This window comes from Mastigoproctus giganteus, chromosome 9 (genome assembly GCF_048544385.1).
Source record: "Mastigoproctus giganteus isolate SK-2022 chromosome 9, ASM4854438v1, whole genome shotgun sequence".
Lineage (NCBI taxonomy): Eukaryota > Metazoa > Arthropoda > Arachnida > Uropygi > Thelyphonidae > Mastigoproctus > Mastigoproctus giganteus.
In genome coordinates this window covers 18,960,792-18,978,317 of record NC_143583.1, presented here as the reverse complement: position 1 = coordinate 18,978,317, position 17,526 = coordinate 18,960,792, and the positions used below count along the sequence as shown (strand labels likewise).

The 17,526-nt window shown below is 34.9% G+C and overlaps 1 protein-coding gene across 1 annotated transcript in view; it reads right to left on the bottom strand.

Annotated features, from left to right (window-relative positions):
• Positions 1-7,405: 7,405 nt before the first annotated feature.
• Positions 7,406-17,526, bottom strand: part of AGO3 (Argonaute 3) — a 42,683-nt gene continuing 32,562 nt past the window's right edge. Inside the window, exon 3 of the mRNA XM_090381996.1 lies at positions 7,406-10,285. Coding sequence (XP_090238122.1) covers positions 7,507-10,281 — 2,775 coding nt within the window. The 5' untranslated portion in view covers positions 10,282-10,285 and the 3' untranslated portion in view covers positions 7,406-7,506. The remainder of the gene's footprint in view (positions 10,286-17,526) is intronic.

Here is a 17,526-nt window from a genome sequence, read left to right as displayed (position 1 = left end):
CAATCCCAGGTCTACACCTGAGCTTACCAGGGAGGTCCTCAGAACAGGGAAAAAACTAAACAGGTAAGTGTGTGAGACAATGAAGGTAGGACAGAAGAGATGAAGATAATAGATTGTCCACCTGCAAATAGGAGGGTTCAGAGGCCAACTCTGAGGAAGGAGCCCATCCTCTACATGAGGGAGGGGGGGGGGCTGTTCACTGTCATCAGGTGCAACCAGTGGTTTTCCAAGACCATGATTCAATGAATCCCCCTCAATAGGAGACTAAGAGTAGGCAACTGGTCAAGATGCCCATGCTTACAGCCACCTATCACCAATGTGTAAAAGTTTTCACCTGAATGGTGGCATCAAATATTGGAAATTTTTTTTTATGGATATTTCCTGCTATGACACATAGATGCTGGGTATGTCAACAAACTGTGGACAGGAAACACTCCAATGAACTGAACTAGTCCAAAAGAAACAGGCAGGTGGCGGCAATGTTTTACTGGGAAACTCTTGGTGACCTTATACCCCTAGACTGCACTCACTGCTAAAGTCTCTTCACTGTGGCTAATCAGGTACATCCCTTCAATGGGACAGCCTTCTCAGATGGCACAGGAGTGTTCCAACAGGATAATGCATTCTGCTGTTCGCAGTATTGTTTGAGAGTGATTCACCAAACACAAAAGTGACTTCTAAGTACCTTGGCAGCTGGATTCGCCAGATATGAATTCCATAGAACATCTCTGGACTTAAGTGGATCCTTCACCACAGACTATTGTAGATCCATGCAATGCAGTGGTGACATATGGTACAACATATCTCCTGCAATATTCAGAGGCCTTTGCCATGTGGTGGTGGTACTGGCAGCAAGAGGAGGCCATACCCACTATGAAGTAGGTGGCCATGTTTTGAATGGGCAGTATTACATTTTCACATACTGAACTGTGCATTGTCTATTCTCTGAAGTTGGTATTACATATTATTATAGCATACTACAACATGCAGTCATGGCAAGGAATTGGCAACTATCATCCTCAGTTTACTTTTTTTTCTTTTTGCATGTTTGTGTTCAATATTTCAATCAGTATTAATACACAATCAGTATGCTGGGTACAAATGTTTATTTGTATATTTATACTAGCACCAAATTACAAAAAAGGTTAATGTATACCTATAACTTTTTTTTTAATCTTTATCATAATTCAGTATCACTACACAAGAACAGAAAAGTAATTTCTGAAAGTGACCAAAATTTTAGTTGCTATAAATTTTCACTGAGGAAAGCTCCATGAAAATTTATAAACAAAATATATATTTTATATTCAATAATAATACAAATTTTTTTTAATCCTTGGCTGCTAGCATGACATCTGACAGACACAAATTTTTTTTTTTGTAAATGAAACCAAATTCCTCCCACAACTTTCTCCACAGTATTCTCTAAATGATTATGCAACATTTTTCAAACTCAAAACTTTGGATTATGTTTAACTTGAGAAAAGTACCATTATTCATGGTTCCGCCCAAGTTGCTAATATCTTTTTTTAATAAAAAAGATTTCTTGTGATTCATAGGATTTTAATTTTGATAGCCTACGAATTACAAGAAATCTGTTATGTGATGTTTAACAAGCACAAGGCAAGCAAAAGCATCCCTTTCTTGTACTTTAAATATTCATGAGGTGGCTGGGATGTCAGCAAGAACAGCCTAACCTTGCCACTTAACTCTGGTTTCACAGAAACTGTATGTGAACAGCTAACAAAAATATAGACATTTATGCTGTATTTGTCAGATGCCATGTGAGGGTCAGCATTTCAATTTTGGGGATGACTTAGAATATTCTAAAAAATATGATATAAACATTTTTTATTATTGCTGGTTTCTTTTGTTTAATTCCATTCAATATTCTGTAGTTGAGTTTAGTAAATCATAATGGAAAATCATTTTCAATTCAGCAAAAAAATCTAAAAATTACTTTTTCATAAACAAAGAAAAAAGTGTGTCATACATTACATGAGTGTGTGTGTTCCATTTAGGGTGCAAGCAACAGAGGGTAAAAACATTAGTATAATGGAAGTTGATAACGTGAATAGGTAAAAGGTTACAGCATTATAAATGCATTACACAATGGCAGTGAATCCTGACTGAGTATGAGAACTTGCCATTCCCTGCATGTGTACTCTTGCAGAGAGGTTGAAGAGCAGTCTATAACTTAAAGAGCCAAACAAATAAAAACTCACAGCAAAAAGGAGCTTTTGTGAGATATTTTGGCTAATTCAGAGTACATAAACTGCATATAGCTGAACTGGTTTGCATATAAATGGGGAAAAAAAAAAAAAAAAGGTTTTCCCAAAGAAAACCACACGACTGAGATCAGCTAACTTCAGCCCACGGGAGAAAGAACTACAGAATTTCAGAGGGATATTTCAATATGGTAGTTGAAAATCAAATAAAATTTACATGCTTTACTGTACTGAGTTTCAATCATGGGAGTTGTTCGGAAGAACCAAGTTTTCCAGGTTTTCAAACTCCAAATTGGATTATGTTTAACTTGAGAAAAGTACCATTATTCATGGTTCTGTCCAGGTTACTAATATCTTTTTAAATTGTATACAATCACCTAAAACAGGCAAATTTGCTTTATACATTTAAAAATCTTGACAGCTGTTTTGAAGCCAATTGAAAACAGCCATCTTGGCATGTCTCACATTTTTAAATGTACAGCAGATTTGCCTTATAGATGATGCTATCTCTTAAATTGAAAGTGATAATGTTTAAGTATGACTAAATGCAACTAGGCATAATATTTTTAAGGATATAAATTATCTATATAATATTGGTGTGGATACATCACAGACAACTCTTAAAAGAAAAACTACGATAATAGTGTAAAGGGAATCATTTTACCTGTATCTCATATTGTGCTCATCCTTCATGAGTTGCCATGTATTGCACTACCTCGAATAAGTAACACTTTAATAATAGAGAAGACTATTTTTACTTATTCTCAGTGGGAACCACCACCCAGACCACACCGTTTCAAGGCTTGTTGGCTTTTAATCCGACAATATGAGAGATCTCATATTGCGGGATTATCTTCACAGCTGGGTTGACATGTCTGCAATACCAGGATACCCACTAAGGATAAGTAACAATAGTCTTCTCTATTAGTGAAGCATTACTTATTCGAGGTGGTGCTGTTGTTGTTGTTGTTTTGGTTTTTAGGAGCATTAGCAACTAAGGCCATATTGCTCCCGGATATGCGGTGGTCATTCCCTGATCTTTCCGCATCTTCCATATTTGGTGGTGACGGGCTCGAACCCCGGTCTAATCAAGAAGCATGTGATACGCACTACTGCTCCTTCCCACCTGGCTACGGAGGCGCCCTCAAGGTAGTGCAATACATGGCAACTCGTGAAGGATGAGCACAATATGAGACAGGTGAAATGATGTCCTTTACACTACTACTGTAGAGTTTTCATTTAAGAGTTGTCTATGATGTATCCAAACCTATATTATATACTTAAGTTGAACACCCAGCCGTCATCTTCAATGGAAGCAAAAAGAACCCCACATTCACGCACAATTCATACAAAATATATTTGACCTTTGTAGAGAATCTTCTGGGTATTTACACCTCAGATCTTTACTACACAGGCAATAAGTGGTGAAACCACTTGTCACATGTTTGCTGCTGCTGTCTTGTAATACATTTTGAAACTGCACCTTTCACCAATTCAAATTAACGGAGATTTTGTTTTTCTTATCATATTTCTTGCTAACACCACACACATAGATCAACATAACAAATTTGTAATACTAGGTGCTAAGAAGGAACTTGTAAAAATGTGAAATTTATATAATTAATGTCACAATTACTTTGGTTACAATAGGACATTTTTAAGTATATGACAAAGATGTGATGCAATTAACCCTATAGCCATGGCATTACACCTGTAAGGTGTAACTGAAAAATAGAGCCCACATTAATTGCTCGCTGAAGATAATATAGTTTTCTGTACCTCCCTAAATATAGACAAATTTTCACTCTATAATTTTTGAATTTTTATTTATAAAACTGCCATGTGATCTAATGATTATTAATGGTTTCTAACAGTCTTAAACTAGATCTTCTTGAAAGATACATTGAAATAATTTACTATTTTTGAATAACAAGAATGGAAACACAGAAAGCAATCACTTGGGATAGAGAGTTAGTGATATGTAAATTTTGTGTGCTTCACAATGCATCAAATTTGTAATAAATTTTGAAAATGAAGTGAATAATGGCATTTAATATGATTAAAAAACTTAAACTTTCTTACTTATATGTAAAGAAAGTAATCTTGCCACAAAAATTTAGTCTGTTGAAAATTAAGTAATTTAATTATAAAATAAAACAAACCTTTGTTTTATTTTATTTATTAAACTCAATGGGATTTGCAGGGAGGCAACTTTAATAAATGCAATATTCAATGCTTCAACAGTTTTGCCTTTAATTAAAAATAGGACAAAACTGTTGCAGAAAAATAGGAGGTAGTATCAAAAGATGTATATATAAAGGCTTTTAAAAATACAGGCTAAAATATTGAAAGATACAGTGAAAAAAATATGAAGGAAGGACGTTATAGGTCATGATGCACACTGGCCATATGAACATTTCAAAAAAAAAAAAATAAATAAAATAATAATAATAATAAATAAAATAATAACTATCAGCATTATTATTATATTATACCAATTATGATCAAAATTTGAAAATCATAGAGCGCGTACAGGACATTTCAAATATGTAGGATAAAATAGAACAATAGAAGCACTGAATATTGCTTTGCTTAATCTTTGAAATTGTAAATGCACATTTTCATCCTTCCTCTATTATTAGGTTCCTATACTATTGTAACCAAACATTTTAAAAGAAATGCACAAGTACTATAACTGATTTAATAAAGAAGTGTAAAATGCCCAGAGTAACTTACATACATACAATCCCCATAAACTGTACAAATTACATGAGCTAGCAGAATTATATTATGGATGGCACATGAAATAATTGTTTATCTACAGTATTTTTACCTAAAATACAGATCATAAATCATAACTATAAAAAAAAAAAAAAAAACAACAGTTAAATCAGTGTTTACATAATGCTTTCATGGTTTAGTTTAAACCACATATCTCCAATTCACCACGTCATCATGGTCATTCAACCATTGCAAAAAAAAAAAAAAAAAAAAATCCAGCGAGTTTGCATTTTTGGTTAAGCAATTAATTTTTCAAGGCTTTATTTCTTCACAGCTGTCCTGGTATGTATGGAAAAGTGGTTATTCCAAAGATTATCAAATTGCACAGTTTTTAACTCAGTATTAGTATCAAAATGTCTTCAGTAATCCAAACCAAATATGGTATTGCTCTTCACACAGTGACCTTCAACGTATGCACACAACGCTCAGTACTAGTGGCAGACTGTACATCTTATTGGCATGAAAACATTATTAAAAGTAAAACAGTAATATTCTATAAAATAAGCTTAATGAAAATAAAATGGAGTTAGCTTTAAAAAAATTATAATGAACCAAACTATGATGATGAAAATCTAATAAATGTAGAATAATTTCAAAATTTAAGGGATCACCTGATTAATCCTTAAGCAATTAATCAAAAATGAATCAACAAATCCCTTCAAATATTTTTTAGAGCAAAGGGCATAATTGACCAACAGTGTTATTTTTTTTTAGCGTCCCAAAAATTACCACTCCTTGTATAAATCTAAATGCCTTGAAGTAACTTTTGGGACACCCTTTACATATATATATATATACACACACACACACATATAATAGTCCTAATTTTATTCTAATCCAGAAATACAAGAGAAAGGATAGACGTTTCATTCTAACCACACCAAGGAAATTTTTCCATGCTGACAATCTGCCAGCAATAAAGAGAAAAGAACCAGACAGTCAAGCTTAGTGTATCTATCAGCCCTACAATTAAAAACAGAGCAAACTTGAAGAAAATAGGGTGAAGTATCCAAGCAACAGGCAAGTAAAGGACATAATGCACACAAAATAAATGCATGTTCAAAAAACCAAATAGGAATACTTTACTGTGTTAATCTAAATCAACACTATACTGCTAATAGGATGTTTCTAAAATTAATACTATACATCTAACAGGATGTTTCTAAATTACAGGAAATGTAAGAAAAAATTGTACAGAAAGCACTGCACCTACAACAACTACTTCAGAGAGTTATTATCCAATCCTTTCACATTCATTACTGGCAGATCACATCAATGAAGAAGTTTCATAGTAGAGTAGAAAGAAACGTCCACTTGTTATCTCCTTAGACACATTTAGGTGGGAATAAATCATTTACAGTGGTCATTAAATTTATTTACAACTTGATAACAGCAAAAGATAACCTTTTCCCTTCTAAAAATAATTTGGGAATAACAATGAGGTAAAATCATCTTTTTACCAAACTATTGGTTTATTTACCACAGATTTAAAAGGAAAAGAATATAAAAAAATGACTACATTTAAATGCTGCTTTTAGATGAATGATAGACAGTTCAGAGTATGTATCCTTATTGAACAATACACAAAACTGATTTATATAAATGTACAAAAATAAAAAAAGGGATGCATGAACACAATGTACATTTTAATGAGGATGTATAGAATCTTTTCTAACCCTCTCTATGGATAATTATGACTTCTAACACCTGAGGTATAATTTCCTTTATGAAAAAGGTAAAATCCTGACACCATGTTCAAATAAAAACCATTTAATAGTACTTTCACAGGATTTCATCTTTATCGATTGTTGCTAAACATTTCAGCAAACTTTATTAAGTAATTATATTATATTTGTATGAGATCACTACTGTGATGCAGGGAAGCTGCAACCTGGTGAATAAAATCACACGGGTTCCAAGTTCAAGTAGAAACAGCTTATTCTTCAGATATATATTTTGGATAGGCCGTACCACCTTTTCCCAATGTTAATGTGAAATTAATTAATTAATTAATCACAGAGTAAAAACTTCAAACTAAATCATAAAAATAATTATAGCAAACAGGAAAAGATAGTATAAAAGTAATTTTCCATTAGCAGTGGAAAACGATGCAACTTATCTGAAATATATACCACATTCTGTTTATACCTGTTCAAAACAAAGTTTTTCAATTAAACACGGAACCGGTATAATTTTTATCCCTGAAGTTAAAGCTAACCATTATTTGTTAAACAGCTCCAGTTGTTATGCAACATATTTTTAGTACTATATGTCAGTTGAAGAGAAATATTATCCTCAAAACATAATTTTATTAAATGATTTCTATATTAAGTATGGTCAGCACTTCATTGAATCTTAATTATGGAGTTCTCTTGTTCCTCAAAAATACATGATCATTAAAATACTGTACTTCATTCTGCATTGCTGAAACACAATACAGGTCTTACAAATAGTGTCCATGAAGTAGGCTGTCACATTTTGATGGCAAGTTTTTGAATTACAAGAAAAAAAGTTTATCACACATATCAACATGTGGCTGTTTATGGATATTCTGCCCTACCAAGTAAGCTATTTTGTGCGCATACTGGCATGGAGCTGGTACTCTAACAGTTCCTGGCCAGTTATAATATAAATGAGTTAGTTTGTATGTTAACCTCTGCATGTGATCTGGCTTCATATTGTTAGTATCGTGAATAATGACATAGTGAGTGGGAGATACTGTACCTTGTCTCACGTGCTGTGAAACTAAAAAGAAATCACACCATTTTTTTCTTGTGATAGTATGATCAACTACTGCACCTGGAGGAGGGTTTTCTAAATTGCTACCATTTCTGCTTAACTGATGAAAAATCCTGGTGTTGATTCTTTTCTGAACTACAACAAATGAAAGCATGGGAGTGTAACTTCCATCAAATCTCTTAAAGCAATTATATAGCTGTTCAACCTCATATTTGCTTACTTGTGCAAGCTGTCCATCACTCACCCCATCTCGAAAAATAAATATCCTTTTAGGCAAGTCATGATTTACGTTGTGATACTTTTTCAGTGCACAAGTAATGGACATCTGAAGGCAATCACCAAGCTCATCTCCTGGATTTTGAAAGGTAGTCATACTGAACCAGCGTGTCAAGCTAGCGTTTATACTAGCTACGAATCCTAAAACTGACTTCTTTGCCCGAGAAACATCATGATATGCATCAATTCCACAAACCATTATATTCTTCATTGGTATTTCTAGAGCCCATAACTCACCACCAAGTTTACAGTTGATCTGAAGAGCAATCTTTGTTGTTACACTTCTGAGTTTTTGATAATTACTTATGGTTTTCACATTTATTACCTGTGATGGAATGGGCATATCCACACAGCACAGCTTCTTGATAGCACTGTAACGATCATCTCTGGGTGTTGGAAAAATTACAACTGCTACTTGCACTGATGGGTTTACTCTCTCTCTTAAGCATCTTAGGTAAGACTCTGTGCGATCATCTGGCAGCTCACCTTTAATTGGATTAGAAACATCAATTCCCAAGGATCTGCATACTTTACCCATCATGGAAATAAATTCATTTGCCTTTCCAGAATCACGCCTTGTATAAACTACCAACCACCCTCTTAAATCTACTGCAGTTCTTACATGATCTTTTCCAAGCTCTCGTCCCCAGTCACCTGTAGGGCCAACTTCATATGCTTCTCTCTTGAAGAATACCTTCTCTACAGGCAGTACTCTACCATCAAATGAAACTGACTGTTCTACTAAAATTCCCCAACTCTGTAAGGTCTGCTTAGCTGTTTCAGAACTGTTAATATTTTCAATAAATTTTTTAAGGGCAAGCTGTCTCTGATTTGGTGTAACCCTTGTGTGTGACGAAATGTCTCTCATAACTCTGAAATCAGCTCTCATTTCATCAGTTAAGCCAGTCATGTAGCACAGCTCAGGAATTAGACAGATCAGCTGGGGTTTTGTTTCATTTGCCTTTAGTTTTCGTTTATGAATTAGAAGAGGTTGATCAGAATCTTTTATATCAATATCATAAGACTTTTTATAGTAACTGAGATATGAAATTTGTTCTCCTGTATAATACTGAAATGTAGAACGTGGTGTTTGATCCCAGCCAATATCATCAATTCTGTAAGTCTTGTTGTTATAACGTGTTAATACTACGCATCCAATGAGGTACTTTATAGCAGCTTCTTTGAAGTTTCGTTTCTGGGTATTCACAAGTTCATGTAAAATATCTCTTGCCGTTACAGTTCGCAAGACTCTAAATGAAGCATCACAATTTAGCATTACACCTCTTTCATAGTCATGAATGGCTGTAACATATCCTGGCCAAATTTCCAGTTTGTGTTGTGGAACAGGAATACCACCTGCAGCATCAAAAAAATTCCTTCCTATTTGAGACATTTTAAGGATGTACATTATTTTACGAAAAAGAACATTATATAAATGGATGCGGTCATTCACACCACATGGACCAATATATTTTATAGTGACTGATACAACTGAACCATCTGTAGGTAATTTGGTGTATGCAGACATGAGCGGTCTCACCAAAACATGAGGAAGATACAGTTTGGAACCATCAAAAGTTTTGGTGTTTCCTGTTATTTCCTTAACGTCTGGTTGGTTCATAAGCTTAAACTTCATGGACCTGCTGTCCACTGGAGGTGAAAAATCTACATGATATTCAAAAACTCCTTTTCCTTCTTGTATATTCAACCTGATATAATTCACCTCTACATTTATTTTTTTACCAGATGTACCCTGGTAACTTTTTATTCCCAAATCTTCCATTTCAGAAACTGGTACTGAGGGAGTTGGAGAAGAAGCCGGTACTGAGGGAGATCGAGAAGAAATCGGTAATGAAGGAGTTGGAGAGCTGCTTTGTGAAGTGGATGAACCTAGTGAAAGATGAGATGTTATATTTGGCTTCAGGCTACTGTGCCCCAACAACAAATGTCCTCGTCCCCTTCCTAATGAATACTGCTCAGGTTCATTCTTTCTCATTTCACCTTGAGTGCTTGTGCTTACTGGCTCAACAGTAACTTTAGCTTTTGACTCTTGTTCTCTCATCATCGTCAGAAGAGAACCTCTTCCACAGCTTCTAAACTCTGATGCACGACCCATAGGACCTTGTTTTCCAGGATCATTCTGACTATCCCCAGCACCTTCTTCAGCACCAGGTCTTCTGGTTTGAGCTTTCATTGCTGCAAGAAGCAAAGCACCTCGACCACCTCTCCCACATCCTTGTGTCGGGGGAGTAGCCATTAATCTAAAAAAGAAAACCATTAGTAAATCAATACACATACAATAAAAATATCTGAAAAATATATAAATAAAAATTCATATGATACTCAATCTTTAATTCTGAAATAATAAATAAAACCAAAAAATGTGCAATCCAAAATATTCCCCCAATGCTAGTGAATAGATATAATCAGCTGTATGCAAAGTAACAGAGGCTATACAAGTGTTAAGGAAACATCATAAATATTTGTACTTTAGGCAGAGTGAAACATCACAAGTTTTTCTGTTAGATACTACTACAAACGTCCAAAATAAATTATAGTTCAGGAAGATAGTGAAAAATGTAATAGCATTTACAGAGAGCAACCGAGCAATCCTAGAAGCAGGAAATATGTAATCTCAACAGTCTCTTTGCAAACAGTGACCAGAAGTCTAGAAATATGGACTGGCTATCATAGATTGAAAATTTAAGCCATGCCTCCATAGCACACTTTGAAAAGAGTTATGGAGGCATGGCTTACATAAAAGGAATTGCCCGGGTGGTATGTTAGGAACAAGTAGGGAATGAATGTTTATTTACTTTCGATTTTGATTTTGTACTTAAATGTTAAGTTTTTGTCAGTTACAATATGTCTACAGAAAAGGCTGCAACATCAAAATCAGTTTAGGGTAGGCCACTGCGAAGGCAGACACGTGAAACTCCGTTTAATATTCACATTATCACGTTCAATACTGAAGTGTAGGCAAAGAGAGAGGGGAAAAAAAAAAAAAAAAGTGGCAGATGGTTTTAACAGATAGATTCACAAATTTTGTCTGAAGAAAATAAGGCCAAACCACCAAGAAACTTCTCACTATTTTGAAAACAAGAGTTAAACTTGGATTTTGAAGGTGAATATTTATGATAGCTTCTCACATAAATGGGCCTTTCATGGAAAACATAATAGTAATAGAGGAATGTGAGGCAAGAAAGTAATTGCATGAGCTTATGTAGCATTAGCAAAAAAAAAAAAAAAAAAAATCCACACAACCATTCCCTCTAAAACTTTGTCCAGTTCCTTCTTGAATTTATTTAAGCTGATCAACTTCCACAATGACAGATGGAAGTTTGTTCCAGCAATTAACTACCCGCTGGCTAAAGGCAAATTTCTGCACAACTGTCTTCCCTCAATTTGAATTTATGCCCCCTTAGGTTATAATCTGAGCAAGTGGAAGAATCCCATCAGAATTCAGGTGCTCAACCCATTCAAGGCCTTATACACTTCAATCAGATCACCTCGCAAGTGCCAAGTCTCCAGCTGCTGCAATTTGCAGAACTTAAGCCTCTCTTGGTAAGAGGACCCCTTTGTTTCCCTCACCATTCTTGTTGCCCTTCTCTGTACACGCTCAAGCAACTCTACATCCTTCCTAAAACGAGGCTTCCAGACTTGTAGGCAGTACTCAAGACATGGCCTGACCATTGCCTCATACAAAGGGATAATCACCTGCTAGCAAAATTCCTGTATATCATTGACAAAACTCCATGACCTACTCTGGCAGCCTGTCTGCACTACTCAGAAAACTTCATATCTGACTGCACAATTACTCCCAGATCTTTTTCATTATCTACCACCCTAAGTGCAGTACCACACAACTGGTACATTCCTCTGGGGTTACTTTTACCCATATGCAGTACTTTGCAATTGTCAATGTTAAACTTCAGTTGCCACTTCTCAGTCCACCTGCCGAAACTTTCTAGATCCTGTTGCAGTAGCACACTGCCATTACTGTCATTAACAACTCTGCCAACCTTTGTATCATCTGGAAACTTCGACACTAAGCCAGATATACCTTCATCAATATCACTGATAAATATACAAAACAACAGTGAGTCCAACACCGAACCCCGTGGGGCTCCACTAATAACATTAATCCACAAAGAGCAACGTGCCAATCTAAATGGCTAAATTTTGACTGAAAGGTAGGAAATAGCATACTGGCAAGTTACCTAACTTCAAAGAATTACAAAATAAAAAACAGATCATCTGATTGTATATCTTGATGTATTTTAAAGTAAACAGCAGTTGTCCCTGCTGTTTACTTTACAAGCCAATTCTGTCACCATAATTGACAGCACAAGCTATCATAGTGTGAAAGTCAATAAAACCTACTTTAACAAGTACATCTCTGGAAAAAAAAAAATCTCACAGAATGGTTATCAAAAAATTGATGTTTATGTTCATTTCACGTGACACATTATGAAAAAATGTGCCACATGAATCGAAGCTCAGAAAACCAATGGCTTTTATCATGCAGCTGCAGCTATTTAAACCTTAAATATAAAAGGCGAGTTAATTTCAGCACACCACATGAAATTTTATGGATCCACCCTATTATATATACTTTGTAGTTTAACAAACACCCTCTCCAGCAAAATGGTGTAATTATTTGATCTTTTTATTATCATAACATTTAGTTCGAGTGGCATAGAAAATTTTAATGACATGCAAGCATTTATCATCATAACTATAGAAAATTGCATCACTAAAATAATGTATCGCCATTTTTCTGGGTACTTTCACAAATGCATTACACATGTCTGTCTATTCATCTAGATGTAACAACTCAACTCGAATGAATACATTTCACACAATCTTATATTTGACCCTCTAAGAAAGGTGTGTCAAATCATAAAAATTTTTTAACAAAGGTTGTATCTCTGAAATACAGAAATCCAACTTATTTAAAAAGGTTCTTGGAATTCTATCTGTGGCAAAGCACTGACTGAAAGAATGAATGAGCAATGTGGCAGATGAACAGAACATAATACAATCTTACAATAAGGCTTGAACATAATACATTCTACTAGAAGAGAGGCAATTTTCTGAAGAATTTTATTTTTAGTTATAACTAGGGTATGTAAAACTAGGCCTCATTAATTACTTAATTTTATTTACTTATTAATAATACGTTTATTTAATTTATGTACTTAATTTACTTTTCCTTTTAACAATCATAAAACATGGACGAAATCAAATAATTTAATTAAAAATCAGACATAACTGTAATGCAATGCACATATTTCTTAACTAGTTCTATTTGGGAATAATGGCCAATTTTATAGATATTAACATAACCCTATATTCCTTTAATCATGTGAGCATAACAAAATTCAATGTGAGTGAGTATAGGTATATGCGAAGCCTAATAGTGGAAGAAGCAAAGGGCAGCAGAGAAATAAGAATGGCAATGGGTAAAAAGCTTTGAGAACCAAAGAAAAATATTTTGTGAAAGATTAGGAATTGGTTTAAGGAAAAGACCGGTATGATTTCTAGTATAGAGTGTGACAGTTTATTACACCAAAAACCAAAGATAGTAAAAGACTGGAAAGTTTTCAGATGTGAGTATAGAAGAGACAACACATAAAATGGGTTGATAAAGTGAGAAATTAGGTTTTGAGAAGAGATGTTTGACTGAAATAATAAGGTGGAAGAGAAAATTTTTAATTCCTGAAGCTGTCACCCTCAATCACGCAAGGAGGCAACATGTTCCAGGAAGTAACAATTTGCACACTAAAAGAAAACTTCCTAGAATCTAAACCTCTTTTCTGGCCTTTAGTTCTAGATATAACCATGAAAATTTTATCTTCATTCATTTTACTATACCCTCTAAGAGACCTATAGGTTTCAATCAGGTCTTTCCCTATGGTGTCCGGCTGACAAGCTGTCTAGTCCACATACTCAAAAGTCTTTCTTCATATGGGTGTGCCTTTGCACATGTCACCAAGCAAGTTTCCTGTCTTTGGACGACCCCTTATAACTGCCTTATATTGTGGGATTATGACCTCCCTATGTCTGAAAGCAAATGTTTGATGAATTATTGATAGGACACCACTGGCTCTCTTTGTTACCAGAGAATGGCATATCTGACCATACGAAAATCGACAAATCTCTCTTCTTCTACTGTTTTTAACTCAACACTCAAGTGTATGAGTTATTTTGGGGTTGCTATTCCTTAAGTGTAAGACCTTGCATTTTGCTGCATATAGCTGTCACTTTTCTGACCATCCCTGAATAAAATCTAAGTTGTAATGAAGAGGTGCCATTTGACACTGATCACTCTCTTGGCCTTGACATCTGCAAATTTTGACATCACATTCTGATGTCAAAATTTGCAGGTCGATTTTTGCACATCACATTCTTTCAATGTCAATTAAGAAAATCAGAAACAACAGTGGTTGCAGTACTGATTTTGAGGGTCCCCCACATTAGTCCAGCGAAGAATAACCACTTATCACAACCTTCTGCCTAAAAGACACTGTGTGATCTATTTAACTTGGATCCAGGTGCTTGAAGAATTGCTACTCCTATAGGCAATGAGGTCAATGCGGCCCCGTGCAAATAAATTTTAAAAATTAGCAAGAAATAATTCAAAATTATTTACTTTTGGATGCATTTTGTGAGAGTGAAAGAGAAAATAATGCGAGAGTGAAAGAGAAAACCCAATGTTTTGGATGCAGAGGAAGCAATATTTGTAATGTGCTTAGGCCAAGAGAGATTAGAAGTCAGCGTAATCCCAATAGAGATATATGATCTTGCCTAGAAATTGGAGTGTCATTGAAGATAAGCATAAGAATCCTTTTGGCGAGATAGAAAAAAGGACTGAGTTTCAGATGGACTGAAATCAACTAAGTTATCTTTGCCCTACTGGAGATCAGCAATTAAGGAATTGGTAGTGGATATTTGAGAAGTTTAAGCTGCTTGTGCAGGTCAAATTTTCTCAAACTGGAAGGTGAAATGCAATGTGCTATCATCAGCAAATTTAGGAATAGGATTCCTGGTCAATGGAAGAAGGTCATTAATATACAGCAGTACCCTGTTATAACGCGGTTCGCTTTACGCTGATTTGCTATAACGCATATCTGACTATAAAGCTGTCACAGATCACTATAATGCTCTTTTACAGATTGCATTTTTGGCATATTTAACGAAATCGTTTCATTTGATGGAGTCGATAGCTTGAAAATGAATATAAAAATACGGTTAAAACGTTCCCCATGCTCAGTGAAATTTTCTCACACGCTAATTAAATTGCAGTACAGTGACTTGCTACGTAGTTCCAAGATCAACATTTTAAAAAATTATCAAGTATATTGCTTGTAATATTTGTGCTATATGCATTTTTGTAATGTTTTTTTTCTTCTTTTGATATGAAACTTCTTTATCCGAAGTCTAGTCATCATTCAGTACAGTATTAGACATTGTGCGTAATGGACAGTTTACTCGAACATTGTATCGTAATTAATGCAACCAACGCAGTTACATTTGCGAAGAGTTAATAATGGCCGATAAGAATGAAAAAGCAACAAGGTCTGGGCGCAGTATGAAGACTATAAATGTAAGAAAAAGACTGTTGAAAATTAAATTAGACGTTTTGAAGCGAATCGATTCCGGTCAAAGACAAGCGGATGTGTGCTATAATTTAAGACCTGCAAGTTTAACTGTAAGAACAATTATAAAAAAAAATAAAGAATTAATTTTAGCAGCGGGAAAGATAGCTGTTCCATTGCAAGCAACTAGGGCTAGGCCAGCTATTAGGATTGAAATGGAAAGACTAATTTTATTGAAGATAATATCCAATGCAGAATTCAGTTAAGTTAAATATTATAAATAAAAAATAATTATAAAAAAAGAGAGATTAGCTTATATGATGATCTGAAAAAAACTCGCCTAAAAAAAAAAAAAAAAAAAAAAAAAAAATTGGAACCATTTAAAACTAGTAAGGGCTGGTTGAATAGATTTAAAATCCAGGGAGAAGCCACAAGTGCAGATCAAGGAGCCGAAACTTTCAAAAAAGAACTTGTTAAAATTATTGAAGAGGGGTATTATGTATTATACTTCTCAACAAGTTTTTAACATAGATGAAGCAGGACTTTTGTGGAAACGAATGCCTAAAAGAAGTTTCATATCAAAAGAAGAAAAAAAACATGCCAGGTTTCAAAGCGGCGAAGGATCGGTTGACTTTATTTTTGGGTGGTAACGCTGCGGGGGATTTAAAATTAATACCCCTTTTAGTTTATTTGGAAGAGGACCAAAGTTCAACCCAAAATCGACACATTTTTTCATGATTAAATTCATCAATTAAATTCATGATTTTAATTGGAATTTTAAGTTTAATTTTGATACGTAAGTAGTTACCACATAATTATATACGTATGTAACGCAGAATATTTTATATGTACAAATATTTGTGCATATTTTCACTACCGTTTATTATTGATTAGGAAATATCCTATGGCACCAATTGCAACTCACAAACACATATGTTACATTATGGGAATGCGGCACTCGCTTAGTGCGGATTCACTTAGCGCTCTGTTTTTCAGGAACGATTTATCAGCATTAAGCGGGGGTCACCTGTACAAGAGGAAAAGAGTGGGAGAAATAACTGAACCTTGGGTAACACCAGCACTAGTGGAGAAGTTAGAAGATAGAGAGCCATCTACCATCATGCAGTGAGCAGCCAGAGAGAAAACTGGATATCCAATTAGAAAAAATGGTTGGCAAACCATAAGATGGCAACTTATGTAGACCTTTATGCCAAAAATGATCAAAAGCCTTTGAAATGTCAAGAGCGACTGCTTGAGTTTCACTAAACTTTTCCACTGAATTTATCCATAGATGGGTAACATACACCAGAATATCACCAGTGGATCGACACTGACAGAATCCATACTGGCGATCATTAATTGGATGGAAGGTTTCTAGAGAGTTTAGGAGTTGGTAGGCAATTGATTTCTCCATTACTTGAAAAAGAGTAGTAGTAATTGCAGTGCAACAATAATTGGATGGGAGTGATTTGTCACCTTTTTTAGGAACTGGCTAGATATGAGAAAATTTCTAAGCAGAGGGAAAAACACCTTTAGAACAAGAAAGCGAAAAAAAGCAACACAAAACAGGAGTAAGTTCAGGAGCACATTTTAAGAACAAGTGGATAAATACCACCAGGAGCTTTCTTAGCATCAAAATTCTTCTGACATCCTTTTAACGGAAGACCATAGGAGGCATTGAATGGAGCATACTGGGAATGGTGACAGGTGGTTTACCAAGATCATTAATACACAAGGTTGGAAGAAAAATAGGATGCTAGCAGGTCAGCTTTATCCTTGGCTGAAGTAGCAACAGAACCATCTGGTCTTGACAGAAGCGGGAACAGAGATGGACAAAAGTTGCAGCCAATAGGTTTGGCAAGAGACCAGAATGCTCGGCTACCATTTGGACAAGAAGCAAA